Here is a 17,241-nt window from a genome sequence, read left to right on the forward strand (position 1 = left end):
CTCTGAGCATACTGCTAATTTTTTTAATTGGAGGTGTTTGAGGCTGAAATCTTAAAGAAAGATTCTCTGATTTATCACATAATGTTCTCTGTTACTTCTTTACTGAGAGTCAAACTCAGCTACGTTTCGGCTGGCTCTGTAAGTTGGTTATATATACCATATTATTTGGAGTGTAAGACGCACCCTTTTCTCTCAAAAAGGAGGCTGGAAATCTGGGTGAGACTTATACACTGAATACAGCATTTTTTGCCTCCCCAAACCCTGCCCCCTTCACCAAAATGGCCATGCATACCCTTTAGGAGGCTTGTAGAGTGCTCCTGGGGGCTGGGAAGGACAGAAATGAGTGAAAAACTGCCATTTTTGCTCAATTTCCACTCCCCCAGCCATCAGGAGCCTCCTAAAGGCTATGTATACCAAATGGGCCGGGTTTTATGCTTGTTTTGGGCCCCCATTCCCCAGGAGCACTCTACAAGCCTCCTAAAGGCTATTCATGCCCCCCCTTTTTTTAAAAAAAGGGCCCGTTTTCACAAAAAATTGGTTATTTTTGGAAGGTCTGGAGAGTGCAAAAACGTTTTTTAAAAAATTGCCTCTTCAAAACCTTGGTTCGTCTTACACTCCAGTGCGTCTTGTACTCTGAAAAATACAGCAATTGACTGGATAGTATATTTTAATGGGATTCTTATGTTATTCAACTTTATCTTACTCTCATTAGGAAAAGGTGTAACATAATAAAGGAAATAAATTGTTTAAATACAATAATAAATTAAAATCAGGACCTTGAAACTATTTCATGAAAACAATGCCAAAAATTGTAAATCAAAGTTAACTAACATGCTGAAAGGAACAGAACTGCTTCTTTAACCATATTCTCTAAGATTAGGAATGAAGTATGAGATAAAAGCCTAATCTTTAACTAATTCAATTCTTTAGAACATCTGGCTTTAATACAATGGCCATTTGGACAAGATAAGCGAGTTTTAACATTCTAGGTTATGTGAATATTGTCCTGACTCACAGTGGGGTGGCTATTTTATAAAACAATCAATAAATTATGTCTATATTTAAAATGATATTTCTGTCTATTTAGTCAACACTAAGTGGTTCTCCAGGTGTCACCCCTCCTCAATCTTTGTTACTGTATTCTTAAAGGATGATTTTCCATTTCCTAGTCTATAGCCTGATTATTTCCCGATAGTCTTCCGTCCATGTATTATTCAAGATCAATCTTGCTTAGCTTCCAAAATCAGGCAAAGTCAGCCAGGCACCTGCTCTAATTGCTCACAAATGGTAAACAAAATAATGGGTCACATTCAGTTTAACAGTGAATGTCTGCTTCCCAGTTGTGACTTCAGCAGTAGTTGCACGATAAGGTGCAGAAAGAAGATTATGTGCTTTATGGTACATGGTGCAACCACTATTTTTGGTTTATGTTTTTTTTAATGATTTTATACTACAAGCAGTTTTCCATATGTTAATACACAAACACTACCTTGAGCTTATTTTCTTACCTTATTTTCTCTCAGCCCGAGGAAAGAGAATGCAAAGGCAAACCTTTTCTGAAATTACTGCCAAGAAAACTGCAAGACTTGCACAGGCAGTTGTCAGAAGTCAAAACTGATATGGAAGCACCTGCACTAAACCACAGACCCAGAGGATGTGAAAAACTCACTGATTTGGAAACAAGAGTGTTTTAAAGAACTCCAAAATGGTCTGTTCCACTCTGGAATGATATGGTCTCTTCCAAAGGCAAATCTCCAAATTAGAGGGGATTTAAAGTCTCTCAGGTCTCTCTCTAAAATAGAATATTCTTGATCTGACATACAGGGAAAAAAATCCCAGTTATCCCAGTACATGTTCTAGAGGCGATTCAAAATGGACTGGAAGGAGAATGAAATGTCAGAGGTTTTCCAGAATGTTCCATTTTCAAATTGTTAAGTTTTGCACCTGATAGGCAGTCTGCCATTTTTTTCTAGGTTATTTTTTCAGTGCAGGAAAGAAACCTTCTGGAACACATGATGGTGAGATGACAACCTTTCCCTTTGGCAATGATGAAATGGCTTGCACTGATAAATTGTTGTGTTTTTTACAACTGACAGCAAGGCAAGCTATTTATACTATTCCCTAGATTAAATTTCATGTCTTTAGACAGGATGTTTCCCTCAATGTTGTGGGAGCAGCACACACTTAGAAAAACCAAACAATAGGAACAAATAGAAAGAAAAATGAAGTCCCTGCTAAACTATGTCTTACAGATGATTTACATCAAGGGTGTCAAACTTGCGGCATCATGTTGCTGTCACATGACATTTTGTGATGTTTTACCCCTTTCTGGAGTTGGGGTGGGGGTGGCCTGTGTGTGATGCATCCAGCCTGCAGGCTGCCAGTTTGACACCTGATTTACGTGAAAAGTCTGTGTGGTAATGTGAATGTTGCATTGGTGTAGGCAAAGGGAACAACAGCATTATCCATATTTAAAAATACTACTTACACAGGTAGTTCAGAGTACTCACAACTACAGAGAGTGCAGTAGTGTAATACTGGCAATGTTAGTTTTCACTGAATTGAAGTAGCTGGCAAGCACTGTAAATGTGTCACAGGAAAGTACAATGATAAAATTCAGGCAGTTGGAAAAGCAAACATTCATAAAATGGCATACCAATCCAAGGCACATGCAGAAAAGCCAGCAGTGTGAAACTTAAAACAAATGCACAGACCATTTTACACACTGTGGTGTGAAATGCAAATTTAATTTAACAGCTTACCCACTAAGTACACCAAGTACCAGGTTAAGTACGAAAAATGAGCCCAGAATGATAAGACTAACAAAATAGATCCATGGCCACTCACATCCTATTGCATCATTTACCTGTAAAATGTAAGGAAATACGTTATGATTCAGCCGTTCACTATATAGCAGAGTCCTTTCACAATTGACAGATCACATAGGTATTCAGTGTATTAGCACCATCTGCTCTTTTTAACAACACATTTACCAGATTTACCAGCACTCTAGCACTTACTCATGATGTGTACAATTTCACTTTAGTCATGAAAATTATATAACTTTCTATATCCTTATACCATGTGGAAATATACAATTCTAAAAGGGTTGAGAGCTTGTTTTATTTGTTCTGACCTCTAAATCACCAGTTAATTTCTATTAAATTGTATTTTTCATACCTAATGCTATTTAAATTGATTTACAAGAGATTTTCTTTGTTTTTAGAAAATGGATTTGGTCTTAAGGAAGCTCTGGTCCACCAGTTTTTTAAATTTGGAAATCTTATTCCCAATTCTTTTGATTTAATCTCCATATTCAACCTATGTGTTCATGGCAACCGAAATATGGACTCTGCTTCTAGGATGAAAAAGTTGTGTGCTTACCCGCTCAATACACCGAGAACAAGATTTAGAACGAAAAATGACCCAAAGATGACGAGACTGACAAAATACACCCATGGCAATTCAAATCCCATAGCATCATTCATCTGTAAAAAATAAGGTGACCTTGTAGAAACATTTGCTTCCATTTGCAATAGTTTAGGTTTAGGTTTAGGTTTATTGGGATTTATATGCCGCCCTTTTCCCTGAGGGGACTCAGGGCGGCTTACAACCACAGGGGAGGGGAAGTGCAAGGTCAAAACAAACACTTTGTGAACAAAAGAAAAATAATAAAACACAGCTTTCATTCAGCAATCAAACACTCGGGCGGGTAATTGGAAGCCTATCCCCAGGCCTAGTGATCAGCTGGTGACCAAAACACATGCATGTGAAATAAATACAGTCAGTATTTATAAGAACCAGGCAGAAGGGGAAATGAAGATTAAAACACCCATCATTTTTCCATCACTTCAGATATATATTTAGAAACATCAGGGAAAAATACAAAAACATCAGAACTCCATAAATTTTATATAATAAATTTTACATGCAAAAATGAATAGGCAGAACTGAGTGGCAATATATATATATATATAGTAAAAGGAAATAGTTTTTACCAGAGAGAAACAGTTAATTGTAGCTCTTGCAAAGCAAAAAAGTGTACAATAGAATTGAGTTCTTAAAATTAAATGCTGGCATGGGGGGAAAAGTCTGAACATGGGTAATATCCAACATTTTAGCAGGTGCACTTCTATCAATGTGATCAGACAGTGTGAGACCTGCACAGGTACCAAGGGATTCCCAATTCTCATATGCAAGATAATACAAGAAGGAACTTTTATTATGAATTAGTACAGTCCATCAGTGCAATGACACCACTGAATCCAATTCCAGTTATTTAAATATGAAGTCTCAGTGTTCCAGTTCTTAATGTTTTCTGTGCATCAGTTCAAAATCAGGATATTTCTATCTGTCTCTGTCTCTCTCTGTCTGTCTGTCTCTCTCTCTGTCTCGCACACACACACACACACACACACACACAAACTCACAAACGTTGTCTAAAGGAGAGATCAGAAGATAATGTGGTCAGTTGTGCTGTTTAGACAAAATGTTATCATTCTACCACCAATTCTTTTAATTTGCAAAGATGTATTGTGAAAAAACAAGCACAGAAATTTAAAAAGATTACCAAATGCAGTTTTATAAATAACACCTCAAAACCTTGACTGTATACTCAGATAAATGAGTACAGTATTTAAATTTAATAGTTAGAAACACATTGGTGAAAAGTAAATTGTATGAAATAGATAATTCATCAGGATTATGAATTGTTGATGTTATGGCAACCATTTCATATAATTGAGGTTTATATGATAATAACAGAAAGTAACATTGTTATAATATGTGCATAGATGTTTAATAGTTCTAAGACAGTTCTTGCTATTACAATAGCAAGGAAAGAAAGAAAATTATATACATTTAGGATAGGACACTGAAAATAACCTTAATTTAGTTTTAGGACTAAGTCCAAAATCCGATCAGTTCCCTAATCCCCACATAACTTTGCATCTGTTTTTTACATACATACATACATACATACATACATACATACATACATACATACATACATACATACATACTATAAATGCATACAAACAAACACATGCTAGAAAAAAAACACATTCGGGGGGATGGGGATGGTCCGTATGAAAAAGCACTTTGTTTATGTGTGTGCTTAATGAACTGAGGAAAGAAAAAAAGTTAAGAAGTGCAATAACTCAGATTCCAAAAAGTAGAAAGAGAAAGATATATGGAAACATTGCATGGGTAAGAGAAAGCTTTTGTTAATATCCTAAAATATGTTAAAGTAATAAAAATAACATGGTTTGGACAAAACTCAGCAGCACTTTTTCATGTGGCTGTTGACAAAAATAGGATTGCCAACATGATCACCAATGTCTGATGACGTATATGGCACAAGAGGAACAAGAAGAAGAATAAAAAGTACATGTTATAAAACATTTTTAGAAGCCTCGCTTTTCCTCTTTCGCAGGAAGGATGCAAGGAACCACAGTATTATTTCTACAGATTTGCTATCTGCAGGAAAAAATTCATGGTTTAAAAAAAGGACTTTTAAAGTTTTGCTTTTTGTTTAACTAATTTTCTAATGAAATTTCATCATTAAATTAAATTAATTAAAATCAAAGAATCATGGGATCACAGGGCTGGAAGGGTCCTTTTAAATCTGCTAGTCCAAACCCCTGCTCAAGGCAGGAGACCTTATTACATCCCAGACAAATGGCCATCCAATCTTTTCTTGAAGACCCCCTCTATCCTCTCAAGTACTGGAAGTCAGCTATCGTGTCACCCCTACTGGAAGACAGCTATCGTGTCTTTTCATTAGACTAGTTATACCTAATTCCCTTAAATGTTTATCATACACCTTAGCCTCCAGACCCCTTATCATCTTTACTGTTCTTCTCTGCACTCTTTCTAGGCTTTCAGCATCTTTTTTTAAATATGGCGACCAGAACTGATTGTAATATTCCAAGCATGGCCTCACTAGTGTAGTATAAGAGCCAAACTCTCATGTCTCGTGATCTTGATGATATCCCTCTGTTGATGCAGCCTAAGACTGCATTGGCTTTTTTGGCAGCTGCAGCACACTGCTAGCTCATACTCAAATGGTAGTCCAGTAGGACTCCTAGATCATTTTCACAGTTACTACTGTTGAGCCAGGTACCACCTATTCTATACCTGTGCATTGGGTTTTTCTTCCCTAGGTGTAGGATCTTACTTTCCTCACCACTGAACTGCATCTTGCTGGTTAGGGCCCAATGTTCAAGTGTGCCAAGATCCTTCTGAATCCTGAATCTATTTTCCAAAGAGTTGGCAATTCCCCCCCCCCCCCCGGTTTGTTGTCATCTGCAGATTTGTGTGTATCATTCTCAAGATCCTTTCTTATGTCAGTCAATGAATTATTAATGAAAATTGTATTCATTCAAATGGAATTTCTCCTTCTGTGGGACGAGGGAGTTTGTCACTGTCTCATCACACAACTGCATACTGAATGGAGATTTCGACTGGCTTCATACTAGTGCTGGGCTGAGAATTTAGCCCATGTGATGTTGTATTAGTTCTCATTCAATCTGACGAAAAAGAGTTTCCTTTGAAAGAAATTCAGAACTGAGAGTGAACCCAGAAACAGAATTTCTAAGTTCATTCTCAGTTCTGAATTCATTCATTACATTTATAGCCTTCCTTTTATTCAGGAGCTCAAAGCAGCACTCCTAGCATTATGTCCTTCTATTTTCCACACAATACCAACTCTGTGAGGTAGACTGGACCAAGAGAGATGGACTAGCCCAAAGTCACATCGTGAACTTCCACAAGGCTGATGATGGCTTAGATTCCAGATGTTACTGCTCTGAACTCAACACCTCAACTACATACTCCCTCTTTTAGGCCCTAGAAATGTAGTCATTTTCTAAAACATGCTAAACAAGAACAAAACAGTTAAATATTTTGTGAAAATCCCACTATCACATTAAGCTGTAATATATTTATTTTGGCCACAGCATGTTATAAAAGTACTTAACTCTGTTTTCTTAACCCAGATTTAATATTTAGTTAATTATATGAAATGAACCATTTACTGTAATTGGGAGCTGTCAAAAATATACTGCCTTTCACTGTATAATCATTCCTTTGGGCTCCCAGGCTTTGATTAAATCCCAAAAGAAAACATCAGGAAGGAGCTCTACCAGCTGACAATTTTCATTAGCCCTTGGTATTATCATCAGCACTAAGATATACTTCCTTAAAAATTAGAAATTCTCCAATTTCTCTGACTGCAAATTTGGTGAACACAAAAAGGCCATTTGTAACCAGATATATAGTTCATATGCTAACCTACAGATAGATTACTTGGTTTTGGGTTTGTGTGTTGTGACTTAAGACAATCATACTTTAATGCCATGAATATAACAAGCATGTTCATTTTATCATTTAAGATGGTGAAGCTTTGTCATCTTATGCTTTATTTGCCTTCATTCCATCATCCAAGTCTCTCTTATTCCAGTCTGGATCTAGTAGTGAATGTGAGCTAGGCTACAACAAGTAGCAATGCTAGATGGGGAAGAAGACTCAGATCTTATTTGTAGCTCTAACTTCTGTTAAGAGAAGAAAAGAGAAAGAAAGGTGCATATTCACCTCTCTAGAAGAAGTACCTTATTTTTTGGAGAAAATCTGGGTGCATCTTATACATCGAATACAGCATTTTTTGCCTCCCGAAGCCCCGCCCCTTCACCAAAATGGCCATGCATACCCTTATGGAGGCTTTCAGAGAGCTCCTGGGGGCTGGGGAGGGCAGAAATGAGCAACAAATGGACCGTCCCCCCCCAGCTGCACTCTATAACCCTCCATAAGGCTATGCATGCATTTTTTTTGACAAAAATGGGCCCGTTTTCATGAAAAACAGGCTGTTTTTTGCTTGTTTTTGCCCCCCAGGAGCACTCTGCAAGCCCCTCCCGCAGGCTATTGATGCCTATTTTGGGGGGGGGGAATTGGGCCATTTTTGGTGAAAAATGGGCTGTTTTGGGGAGGTTTGCAAAGTGCAAAAACTTTTTTTCCCCTTTGAAAAGCTCTTTAACTGATTGATGAGAATTACATTGGTCAAGTGCTGTGCCAGCAGAAACAAAGTCTTATGTGCTGCAGATTGTCAGCAATTTCCTTCTCCAGCACGTGGATAAGTACACCTGGAAACATCTACCTACGTACCTACCTACTGTCTCTCTCTCTCTCTCTCCCCACCTACCTACTGTATTTCTCTCTCTCTCTCTCTCTCTCTCTCTCTCTATTTCTCTCTCTCTCTCTCTCCCTTTATTTACCTACCTAACTACCTAACTACTATCTCTCTTTCCCTGCCTACCTATTGTATTTCTCTCTTTTTTTCTCCCTCTCTATTCCTCTACCTACCAACTTTTTAAAAAATTTGCGTCTTCAAAACCTTGGTGTATCTTATACTCCGGTGCGTCTTATACTACGAAAAATACAGTAACTTTTATAGACTGGAGATTAAATAAATGAATCTTTCCCTGTTGCTTTTAAAAAGAGACAATATATGTTTCACTTGCTTTTAATTCTAGGGAATGTCTCATTACTTCATATGCAGTAGTGGACTAAATCAGATTGATTAAGACCAACCAATAAGCATTTGTGTTCAGGTTGCCTTCTGTCTCCCTTCTGTCTCTTATCAAACAAATTATCTGAAATTCCTTTGATTATTTGAAATAAGGTCAATTTCTGTCCAAGGCTACCCCACTATTGTGATATTTGGAACTGTGTAAGAGATGCCTACAGTATTTTTACTATATCGCTAATATTTGAGATCTGTCAATACTTTTAAGAAATGTAGACTGTGTGGCAAAAGAGCGAATTGAAAATATTGTCTTTCAACACTAGAAAATGAAATCTACAGCTGATTTGCAGAAAAGGAGTATTAATATGTGCTGCTATAAGTAAATCCCACTATATTTCTGACTAAACATTAATCTTCAACAATTCTCTTGGAACTAACTGCTCTTTCCTGATTCTTTCTGTCAGCAGGAGCAGATGAAAATCCAGAAAAGCTTATTCAATCTTATGCTCCTGGTTTATTAAGGAAGGATCAAGTCAGACATCCTGGTTAGCTTTTCCCTCAGTAGGAGGAGGCAGTGTGTGCTATTCACACAAATATATGCCAGATTTTATACATTTCATCTATTGCTTCTTATACCTATATGTTTTAAGTTAAATTGACTTTTTAAGTTAATTGACTTTAACAATAATTGTCATTGTTGTAAAGACATTGATATTTTACCTCAATTTCAATAAAGAGGAATAAAATAAGTATTTCTGGTTGCTTTAAGTTTCTTGGGAAATACATTCAATCTTTATTAGCTTTCTAGAAGGTTTATAAAACATGTCTTTTGTCACCCGCCTTGCAGATCCCAAGGAGAGTCTGCACGATGACCATAGGAGATTAAGTGGGGTTTGTTCTCCCACAATCTTGGGTTTTATCTGTTTACTTCTTTTTTTTTACTTATTTTGGATTGTTTGTGGATTGTTATGGAATGTTTAACTATTGTACTGCATGCCACCAGTGTCACATGTCTGTGAGATTGGCAGCTGTATAAATAAATGAATAATTCTAAATGAATAAATAATCACCAGATTAATACACCAATTTCATCAATTAATACAGTACATGTCCACTGGGAAGGAAATACCATTTACTTCAATGGATCCTTATCTTATACATAGAGATATACCCTAGGTATCTCTCCATTTTAGATACTTTTAAATACTGTACCTGTTACATGTCTTGAAATTTTGTATGTAGTGTGTGTGTGTGTGTGTCACATAATATTTTAATTGGCCTTTAATATACTGGAGCTTTTATCAGCATCTAGAATAGCCTTGAGAATCAGGATTTTCTGAAACAGTGCAAGCTGTTCTAATAGGCTTTGATGTCTGAATAATAGGTCAACCAACCCTTGAACGCAGACTTCTAAGTGCCTGGCCAGAATGACATACAGTTTCTCAAAACCTTGCTGATTTCAAAGGCTCTGCTCTAAGGTCTTAGAGGCTCATATATCAAACAGGCTTAAAAGGGAATGCTTTTCAAATCTAACAGCTTACCCACAGCTTATCTGTCAGAAAAACTGCCCTATGTTCTTCTCTGTGTTGTCTGGATTTCAAAAGACAAACACAGCACAATCTGTCTCTTATCTGCATCCTATATGTCAAGTGCATTGAGGGAGGTTATATACTGTAGTTGCTACGAGAATCACAGCACTGGCATTGCATGCTTTTCACTTGGAATTTAATATAATACCAAAAAAAAAAAAAAAACCCCAAGAGTTCTTAGAATAATTGTTATGCCTTTGTGTGCATCCCATTTACTCCTAAAATAATACGTAAACATAAAATAATTTGAGTTTATAAAATGGGTCTTTGGCCTTGTTACTTTCCTTAGAAGTCAGGATCATAAAAATAGGCATTTTGAACATTAAGGTAGGATCCGCAGCTCAAACTAGACACTAAAAAGAACCTTCCAGCTTAGTGGTGGTTTCAAGTACACTTATATGTGTATGATAATTTGTTTAGTGCCTCAAGCCAACTGGACCATCAGCAGTTTGCAGATATTAATGCATAAATCCCCATATTAGTAGAGATTAGGTTCAAGTTCTGCATGACCATACAGTTCTACACTAGAAGACTGTAGAACACTTGCATTTTCATCAAAGCTACGTCACATAGTTTTTATGGGAACACAATGGAAGGATTCCCAGGTTTCTTATCTTGAGCTCCTTAAGGGAAAATTTGGATATAAATAAAATCAATGACTAAAGAACTAAAGAACTAGGACTCAATGAGATGAACACAGCAGTATTTATGTCATATATATTATACTAAGATTCTTTGGGGGTTTTTTTTTCTTGTTCACCACAAATATCTAATGTATTCCCTATGTCTTCTTAGCCATACTTCCCAAAACCAATAGCGTAAGTGGTATTAATTGGGTTAATTATATATGGTAATTGCCAGAAATTGTGGGACTGTAAACACAGAATTGTTTGACCAAAACCATTACAATTATGTCACATTATACCTGATTTTATATTTCACATTTTGGGGTGGAAATAAGAATGTAAAAATTATTTTTTGGTTTTGCCAAAAAATTAATTCAATTAATTATTGCCTAATATACTGTACATAGTATCTGAATTATGAAGGATCAGGATGTAGATAAGCATGCACTTCTATAGAACCAAAACACTAACCATTACAAATTGGGAATACATCAACAAAGAGCTAGATTTGAATCGAGATACCTTCCAAGGAAATCACATTAACTTTTATACTCCTAATCAATTATGACAATCCATGTCATCTGCTGCATATGGATGTTATTTTTATTGTGTGACATACATAGGGTTAAATATGTAATTATAAATAATTTATAGAAAGTTTTAAATAATTAAGAGACAGATTTGTTTATAAATATTACATAAAGATATAATGGCAGGTTGTTACAGTCAACACTCAGATCAAATTACCTAGTTACCTATTGAACTCTGAAACCAGTCTCTAAGAATCAGACATGACTGAACAGATTTTAAAAAAACACACACAAAAACCCATTCATTAAACCATATCCAGGGCTTTCTACACAATGCAAACAACTGTAGTAGCTAGAATAAACAAAGACTCATCTTCTCACATAGACTCAGCTGTAATATGTGTCCTTTAATTATTGCTAAAAACTATTGATTAAAAGCAGTGAGTATAAATTTAATAGAGAAATTCTACACTCCAATACAAGATGAACACACCATAAAAAATGAGTCTAGGATACTCCAAGCAGTCTGGATGACCACAAAGTAGCAGCAAATGGCTATAATTTTCCATATTATTTTTGTTGCCTAGTAATTGACTGGAATTTTTTTTCTTGCAGCCTAGATATGGTAGCTATAATCATGGTATAAACAAACTTAGTCACTTGTGATAGGTTCTACAATCGAAACCAGATTAGCTACAAAACTCCTGAAGTCTTTGAAATAATCAAAGTTTACAGTGTTAAATCCATGCAAATAAAGATGGTTCAAAAATATTCATTTATTTACTTGTCAGACTTATACCTTGCCTTTCTTCCAGGAGTGCATGGTGACACACATAACATTCTTTCCTCCATCTTTTTCCATGCAACCACATCCTTGCTGAGAGACAGTGACTAGTCAGAAGTTTCTGAGTTTCTATGGCTGATGGGGGACAAGAATCTGCTCTCTCTACTTAAGCACTACATCTCACTAGTTCTTTTATAGTGAGAAAAGTGTCTTTCAAACCATCTTCTGGAGATATATAGAAAATTCTTACAAGTGAGTACTTTTATACTTTTCTCACACTCTCTGTTAGGTACCGTACATCATAAAATCAAAAACACAAAGAACTGTGGCAGGTTAAATTTTGTTCTGTTGGGATAGGTATTCCATGTAAAGCAGATTCAGATAATTACTCTCCATGTGAGATCCTCATGGTACATGGTTCATTTAGAACTCTTGACATTTAACCAGCATGCTTCAAAGTTCTAAGAGAGGCATTTATTAATGGATTCTCCTTCTCTGGATGTGATCAAGTGGAAACCAGACAGCCATCTGCTAGACATGAAATTTATATTTCTGCCATAAACAGATGGTTGGACTCGGTGGCCTAAATGGCTTCTTCCAGCTTTAGCATTCTAATAGTTTCATCTGGTAATGTTCTCTGCAAATCTGAACCTTATTAATATAAACTTCACTCATTTCCCCCTCTATTCCTTACCACTGCAGTTTTATTTTTGATTCTGTAGTTTGCAAAGAGATGGTTGAACATTTCTCCTGGATAGAATTTTAGATAGGAAACCATCTTGAAACTTTCTGTCTTATTTAGCAAAGGAATAATTTGCAAAGGAGTTCTCAATCCTCTCTGAAATGCATTCTCAATTATTTCTTTGCATGTGTTACAATGGTTTCCATAAGAGAACTTTTCATTGGTCAGATGCCATTTTGTGCTTTGCATCACACTTTAAGAAGGATTCTGGCTAACTCATAAAGAACTCAGAAAATGACAGAAAGAATGGTCAGAGAGTAGGAATTGAGCTCTATATGAGGAAAGTGAAGGAACCTGAAATGTTTAGCCTTGAAAAGAGAAGAAGGATAAGACTTGAAAAGATGGCAGCCAGACTAAAGGCCTGACCTCTACTAATCAAGTGCAGGACTCAGAATAATGGATTTAAATTGCAGGAAGGCTGCTCAATTTGGACTGAACATTAGAACAGAACCTCCTAACAATTACTGTAGCTTGGTAGTAGAAACATTTCAATGTTTCTGTTTAATTGGCAAGAGTTACCACTAAGTATTATGAAGAGAGGGCCATCCTAGCTATTTATTTCTTCTCATACAAATAATCGAGAGCCCTTTCCCTGATATGGCAAATAGGATTGTATTGTGGTGACTTCAAGGGGTATTGTAATTGTGCGGTATACACAAATAGAGTGTACCACCCATATAATAATGTGAGATACTTAAAAAGCTTATAATTAAATGGCAGCAACAGACAAGAATAGCATCTTTGTCGATTGTTTTTGTTGCTGAATATGTAAACACAGAATAGTTATTTTCTGTTTCCATGGGTGGCAGAAGCTACTTTAGGAATTAGTCCCACATGGGAGATATTAATTAAATCCCTGCTGGTTGTAGACACACTTAATATTAATGGAGTTCTTCTGCCACCTTCAGTAGAAAGCAGCCTTTAGTTGAGGAAATAACTCTCTGTCCATCACAGTGGTTAAAATCATTACAACATTTGACATTGCAGACATTTAAAAAGTTGCCTAAGGGAGGAATATGGTATATACTCCAAGTATTTGTCAGCCTTCTGAGACATGACATTACGTTCAGATAATTTTCAAAATAATTTTCAAAATCATGCAACAAGGCCTAACATGAAATAAGATTTATAAACAAAATAGATCAGGAACAGCAGGAAGGTCAGCAGGGTTCCCACCCCCCTGTTTTAAAAAAAATGACAACAAAAAATACTTTCCCACTCAAATTTATGCTGCTAAAATGAATAAAATTTAACTAACTAAATTTGTGCAACAGCTATTGAATTTTGATATTCAAAAAGAAATTCCAGGGTCCAGAATAATTTCAATCACCTGAACCAGTTTTTCAGATTAGGTTGAATACTTATCTGTCTATAACACCTGGACCCCAAATCTTTGCCTGCTATCTGATAAAAATGGCTACAGCTTGTATCTAGTTCTATTTCAGATAATGAAATGACATTAATATTACTTCCCATAAATTTTCCAATTTGATCACAACAAATATTGCAAGTTGGTAGCATTTTAGAGAAATATCAAGCCAGCTGTCAGCTATAGTAAAGGACTGTAAAGGATTGGAATCACGTTGAATATTTAGATCTAGGTTGCAATCCCTAAAGACATTTACTGTGTAGGAAAATGGGAATACTTCTGTGTAAAAAGAATAGTGCTATTGATATTTTTATTACTTCAAAACATAAAAAGTATTTGTAGCCATTCAGATGTTGCACAGCTACAACTCTCATTAAGAATGACAGGAAGTGTAATATGTTTCATTATCATAGAATAAGGAAATTGAAGAAGGAGATAATTTAGTCCCTGCTTTTAATTATATTTTATAAGCTCAATACTTGCCAAATAGAATAAAGCTAAAAAAACGTTCTTTTTGAAACCATGTTGACATGGAATTGTAAATATTGTTAATACAAAAAACTCAAAGTACTTAAAAATCATCAAATACAAAGACTTTTATAAAACTGGACATTTTGATGAAACATACTGCTGGAAAACCTAGAAACACAAGATTTTTTAAATTGTCCATACTGTTTTAACCCAAGTAATCCAAGAAAAGTGAGCTGCAGCTACTTACCAGAGTGGCTCACAATTACAAAATAATCCCAGGACTCTTATTTTAAGATGAAATGTTTTCAAATACACAAAAACACCTCTTACCCAGTATAGCACATCTGTCCATCCTTCCATGGTTATACACTGGAATACCGTTAACATTGCATAACCAAAATTATCAAAGTTTGTTATGCCTCCATTTGGTCCAGGCCAGCCACCCTTACATTCAGTGCCATTTTGGGGACACTGACGTCCACTCCCTGAGAATGCACAAGGTGCAGGTTCCTCTTCAACTAATATTTCTAAAAGTGAATAAAAAATATTTCAGGTTGAGCAGTATTCGGCCTCTGGCTCAGAAAAAAAATCAGAGCAGTCATGTATCAAGGATCATGTATCTGAATGAACATTAAAAGCTCGATTTCATTAGACCTTGAATACTGATTTACCTAAATCATTATTCAAACAAGCTTACGCATGTACATGTTGTCATCTATCTGGGGACGTTTCTTTGTGAACTAAACTGTACGAAAGATACATACTGCAATTCCACAGTTTTTACATTTGGTGCTACAATGATATGAGAGGTTAACCTTGATGAAAAATGGCCTTGAAGATTGTGTGTGTGTGTGTGCGTGTGCGTGCGCGTGCCCCATATTTTTTGCACTATAAGACACACCTGACCATAAGATGGACCTAGGTTTAGAGGAGGAAAACAATACAAAAAACTTCCAGATGGAGCGTGAGAGGACCACAGACAGGTGTCCTCTCATGTGCCAGTTCTGCCTATTGACTCCTGCACTGCAGAAAAGAGACATTAGAGGCAGGCAATTACAAAACCAGAAGAGGCTGGGCTCAGCACTGTAAAAGGACCCCACTGCTGCAGCCCGGCTACTATTCACCAAAGATGCACAGACATTTCAACCCACTTTAGAGGCAGGGGGGAGAAGTGTCTTATGGAGCGTAAAATACGCTATACATATTGTGTGTCTTTTGGTGTGAGTGTCTCTGTCTGTCTTGGCTAAGAGCCAAGGTGGCGCAGTGGTTAAATGCAGCACTGCAGGCTACTGCTAGATCAGCAGGTCAGCGGTTCAAATCTCACCGGCTCAGGGTTGACTCAGCCTTCCATCCTTCCGAGGTGGGTAAAATGAGGACCCAGATTGTTGGGGGCAATATGCTGACTCTCTGTAAACCGCTTAGAGAGGCCTGAAAGGCCTATGAAGCGGTATATAAGTCTACTGCTATTGCTATTATTGCTATTGCTGTCTCTGTGTGTATATGTATTCCTATCATGGCATTATATACTAATGTGCACTTACAAGACTTTACTCTCTGCTAAAAATCAGATAGAATGGTACTTTACAAAAAAAAAAACAGGGTCATATATTAATTAATATGAAATACTATATCCCATCCTTCTAATGTGGTCTCTAGATTTACATTTTATACATATAAAATATATTCTATATTACATGCCAATACAACAGAAATCATATAGGGGTTAACAATTACAAATTTTCTTCAAAAAAATAAGCAAAAATATGTTTTTATCTATTTAAGAATAGTAAAACTGTGCCTGGTCCAAAAATCATGTTTACTATGGTATTTTCTTATTTAACACTACATTGCTATATATGAATAATACCTAAATCTAAGTCAGCAGATTTCTATTTTGAACTTTGAACCGTTTCTTTGTGAAATTGTCAGAACTAATTAACCATTAAGAATGAATTTTAAGCAGTTTTATTCTTTTTGAAAACCTAAAGATACAGAATCAGCCTCTGAGAGAATATCCTTTTTCAGGTTACATAATATCACCAGACTCCTCATCATTATTAATCATCTATACTATTTTTTTTTTACTTTTAGGTAGGCAGTGCTATAGAAGTATTTATTGTACCCTAGCTGGCTGCAGATCTTGGCTGCAGTTACCAATGGCTTGAACATTTTCTCACAATTTTGTTCCGATATAGATAACCTGAACTGATAATTTTTACTGTGAATGTCACATTGAGTGATGCAGAAAGCTGTAGATGTCTCCCATGCAGAGGAAGACAGGGAGGATATAATTCTGACCCCATTAAATCTGAGTTTTTCAGAAAAAAGCAATATGTCATCTGCATTTATTTGGTGAGAACTATTCAGTGAGAATTAGAGCTTTCAATTAATGGTTTCTGATGCCACTGTTCAATTCCAGTTAAAAGTAACAATTGCTTTACTCACCTGAATCTTCAAAATAACACGATTTGTGCATTTTTCCAATAAAAAGTTCCAATCCTATAATAGCATAGATTATGATTACAAATAATACCAAAAGGGCAATATGGAGTAAGGGTACCATGGCTTTTATAATTGAATTCAGGACAACTTGTAAACCTGTAAGATAA

The 17,241-nt window shown here is 36.1% G+C and overlaps 1 protein-coding gene across 1 annotated transcript in view; it reads right to left on the reverse strand.

Moving 5' to 3' along the window:
• Nucleotides 1–17,241, reverse strand: part of CACNA1D (calcium voltage-gated channel subunit alpha1 D) — a 148,733-nt gene that overhangs the window by 121,151 nt on the left and 10,341 nt on the right. The window contains exons 4-6 of the mRNA XM_087708217.1: nucleotides 17,078–17,230; nucleotides 14,963–15,159; nucleotides 2,763–2,866 (exon numbers count right to left, since the gene is read on the reverse strand). Coding sequence (XP_087564343.1) covers nucleotides 2,763–2,866; nucleotides 14,963–15,159; nucleotides 17,078–17,230 — 454 coding nt within the window. The remainder of the gene's footprint in view (nucleotides 1–2,762; nucleotides 2,867–14,962; nucleotides 15,160–17,077; nucleotides 17,231–17,241) is intronic.

This window comes from Thamnophis sirtalis, unplaced genomic scaffold, assembly GCF_051295495.1.
Source record: "Thamnophis sirtalis isolate CommonGarterSnake01/CBP01778 unplaced genomic scaffold, rThaSir2_p1.2 scaffold_3, whole genome shotgun sequence".
NCBI classification, from domain to species: domain Eukaryota; kingdom Metazoa; phylum Chordata; class Lepidosauria; order Squamata; family Natricidae; genus Thamnophis; species Thamnophis sirtalis.